Below are 3902 nucleotides of genomic sequence, written 5' to 3' on the forward strand. Positions count from 1 at the left end.
GTGGTGTGCTGAAGCCAGCTGAAACCGACTCACTAGGGCCAATTGTTACATTTTCAGTGTAAGGATTTACACCTCAGAAACTAGTAAATGCCATAAATCAAGGTTTGATTTATTGTTTTCTTGATTATATAGACTTAGAAAAATGAGGGAAAAATATTAATAATGTAGATTAAACTCGAAATTGTGCCATGCACACTTTTTCTGAGATCCAGTTAGTAAGCATTTACAAGAATTATCTCAGGCTAAAAACTATGTCCACCACAGAGGTTTATAAAACTGGGGCCTCATGGAGAAGGAGTTCAGAGCAAGAAAGCACTACATTAGTAATTAATAATCATTAGATACTTATGGACATGAAAACCTGATTATTCAGATTTTTAAAATCCAGCTTTTTGAAACAGGGAGCCATTTCATGTTAGCCAGTCATTGGGATGAGAGAGCGGATTAATATGATAGCGACATGTCCTCCAGGAAATCTTCCCTGACCACTTGAACACTCAATGCTCATTTGCTACTCTTAACTTCTACAGAACTAAACATCTATATGTCTCATTTCCCATTTAGCACACAATGCCTGGTGGCATTTCTTGCCCTGTTATTTAATCTTGGAAATATATTCTAAAGTGCTCTTTTTTGGTTTCCATTTAGGTCAATAACTTTCTAATTTCCAAGGGGTTGCATCACGGAGACCAAAGGAGGTACTCATAATTGCAAGGTGAGAGGCTGAGTTATCAATTCCTGCCCATCCTGGGCACTTTTAATGGGAAAATATCACTGAGAAGGCAGCCATAGGTAAGCTCAGCTAAGGATCATCATGTCAGCTTCCAATATCACTTCCCTACATCCAGCCTCTTTCCTGCTAATGGGAATCCCGGGACTAGAGCATCTGCACATCTGGATCTCCATCCCTTTTTGTTCAGGCTACACCCTTGCAGCGCTAGGTAACTGTACTCTGCTCTTCATCATCTGGACAGATCCTGCCCTCCATGAACCTATGTACCTCTTCTTGGCCATGTTATCAGCCATTGATCTTGTCCTCTGCTCTTCTACACTTCCTAAGATGCTGGCAATCTTCTGGTTTGGCGATCACGAGATCAATTTCCATGCCTGCCTGACCCAAATGTTCTTCCTCCATTCCTTCTCCATTATGGAGTCAGCTGTCCTCCTGGCCATGGCCTTTGACCGTTTTGTGGCCATTTGTCAACCACTGAGATATGCAACAGTGCTGACACGGCCTCTCATTGCCAGGATTGGAATGGCAGCTATAACCAGGGCAGTGACACTCATGACCCCTCTCCCCTTCCTACTCCAGCGTTTTCCCTACTGCCAGAGCCGAGTGATTGCCCACTGCTACTGTGAGCACATGGCAGTGGTGAAGCTGGCCTGTGGTAACACACGGTTCAACAGTATCTATGGAATTGTAGTAGCTCTGTTCATAGTGGGGTTGGACCTGCTTTTTGTGGCCCTCTCCTATGCTCTGATACTTAGGGCAGTCCTGAGACTGGCCTCTCAGGAGGCTCGTTACAAAGCCTTTGGAACATGTGCCTCCCATGTGGGTGCCATTCTAGCTTTCTACACACCTGTTGTGATCTCATCAGTTATGCACCGGGTGGCCCGCCATGCTGCCCCCCATGTCCACATTCTTGCTGCCAACTTCTACATGCTTTTCCCACCCATGGTCAACCCCATCATCTATGGAGTCAAGACAAAACAGATCCGTGAACGAGTCCTAGGCATCTTCCAAAGAAAGAAAATCTAGATGGGAGCCAGTGAGTTGATCATGGGACTGTATGGGAGATGGCAGGACAGAGTCTCCCATTTCTCACCTGCCCCCCCCCCAGAGTCCTGAACTTGGTCCCTAAATGGAAGAAGGGGGAAATGAAAACACTTTTGCTTCCTCTGGGAACTGACCTAAGATTATATGAAGAGAAACACAGTATCTACCCTTGATTCAAATACTAGCATCCTTGCCCTTTGAGAAATACTGACCAGATGTAGAGAACACAAAATTCTCAATGAGTCTTAGTCTAATGAAAGAGGCTGAGCACACACATAGACACAAAAATATTTCCCAAATGACAAACCAAAAAACACAAATAAGCAAAGTGATAGTAAAAAGTTACAGAAACCTAGCTTTCAATTACCTGGCATAGGCCCAATTCCTCTCCTCTAATGTCCTTTTGACCTCCCTTAGGAAGGAAGAAGAGAATAGGTGTCCTGTCTATCCACTCAGGACATACTTTCCAACAAACCTTCATTAGGCACTAACTGTTCACAGTGATCTGGATGTGAGGAGCAAGAGAACAGCAGCCTGTCTTTCCAAGAGACCACAGTTTGCTCAAAAGGCTTTAATACACTTTTAATACACTGTCTCTGAAGCAGAAACAATTCCTCCTGTTAATGGATCCTGGAGTCCTTAGAAACTGTTGGAGAACTATATGGGACATCAAAGTCTTATGGGGTGGCAGTGACAGAAGCAGAGGTAACTCCCTTTCTAAGAGCCACTGCACTCCTTCCTCCCTTCCCCAAGGCAGCCCTGTAAACGGGACAGAATCTCAGAGTTCCAAGGGGTTTCAGAAGTCATCTGAGCCTACTGCACTTTTAGATGGTTGAATTGTTTGGATGTTTTTCCTTTATCAAGTTAAAATCTCCCTCTGTACAACTTTCACATGTTGTTCCATTTTTATGACCTTAGGATCCTAACGGAACAAATCTAATTTCTCTTCTATAAGAGGGACCTTCAGACATTTAAAGACAATTATTATTTCCTCCCATGATTATTCTCTTATGAAGAATAAAGTAAATATTTGGCATTTATATGGGACTTAAAAGTTTGCAAAGCATTTCATGTTATCTCATTTGAGTTTCACAATAAGACTGAGAAATAAATATTACAGGTATTATTCATCTCAATTTTACAAATGAGGAAACTGAGGCTCGAGGAGCTTATGTTTCAGCTTCAGTCACACAAGTTCCAGAGGGGATTTGAATGACAAGTCTTTGTGACTCCAACACTTTACTCACTAAACCATGCTTTCTTACAGCGCTCAGCACCTCTAGCTCCTTCAACCAAGCTTGATATTATATAGTCCCCAATTCCCTTACAGCTGCCTTACAGTTTCATCCTCCTGTGAACCCTCTGAAACTTGGCCACATCCTTCCTGAAATGAGGGATATAGAAGTGAACTCATCTCAAGATGTGGTCTAACCAAGACAGAGTAGAGCATTACACAGTCAGCTGTCTAGACTTTGCTTCCCTCAATGTAGGATTATATTAATGCTTTTGTCTGCCTTGTCCTGCTCCAATCCACTAAAATCCCTGGCAAAGATCCTTCCACCTCCTGCAGGGACTCATCTCTCAGGGTATTGCAAACTTCCCATGCTATAAGTTTTTCTCAAAGTCAAGTCCCCAAGTCGTTTATGCTTTCTCTTCAGGTCCAGTGCATACATGGAAATGGAGCCCCGTGGCTTTTCTTCTATGCAACCTTTCCTGAGTCTGAGAAACAGCCTTTAACTCTCTTCCTCCAATTTCATCCCCTAAGGGTATTCTCTATTCATCTCCCCTAGCTGACTATGACATCAGCCAACGCTAAACCGTGTGTTGTTGTTGTTCAGTCGTTTCAGTCATTTCTGACTCTTCATGATTCCATTTGGCATTTCCTTGGCAATGGTACTAGAGTCATTTGCCATTTCCCTCTCCAGCTCATTTTATAGATGAGGGACTGAGGCACACAAGGCTAAGTAGCTTGTCCGGAGTCAGACAGTTAATAAGTGTCTAAGGCCAGATTTGAATTTAGAAAGATGAGTCTTCCCGATGTCGGGCCCAGCACTCCATCAAATCCCCTCTGAGATGGAGCAACCAATCAATAAACATCAATAAAATGCCTACTATGTGCCAGGAA

General features: G+C 43.2%; 1 protein-coding gene across 1 annotated transcript; it reads left to right on the forward strand.

Annotated features, from left to right (window-relative positions):
• Positions 1-814: 814 nt before the first annotated feature.
• Positions 815-1759, forward strand: LOC114046087 (olfactory receptor 52K2-like). Its single transcript, XM_027866325.1, has one exon. The coding sequence runs from the start codon at positions 815-817 to the stop codon at positions 1757-1759; it is 945 nt and encodes a 314-aa protein (XP_027722126.1).
• Positions 1760-3902: the final 2143 nt, after the last annotated feature.

Source organism: Vombatus ursinus, unplaced genomic scaffold (assembly GCF_900497805.2).
Source record: "Vombatus ursinus unplaced genomic scaffold, bare-nosed wombat genome assembly UNPS02014780.1, whole genome shotgun sequence".
NCBI classification, from domain to species: Eukaryota; Metazoa; Chordata; class Mammalia; order Diprotodontia; family Vombatidae; genus Vombatus; species Vombatus ursinus.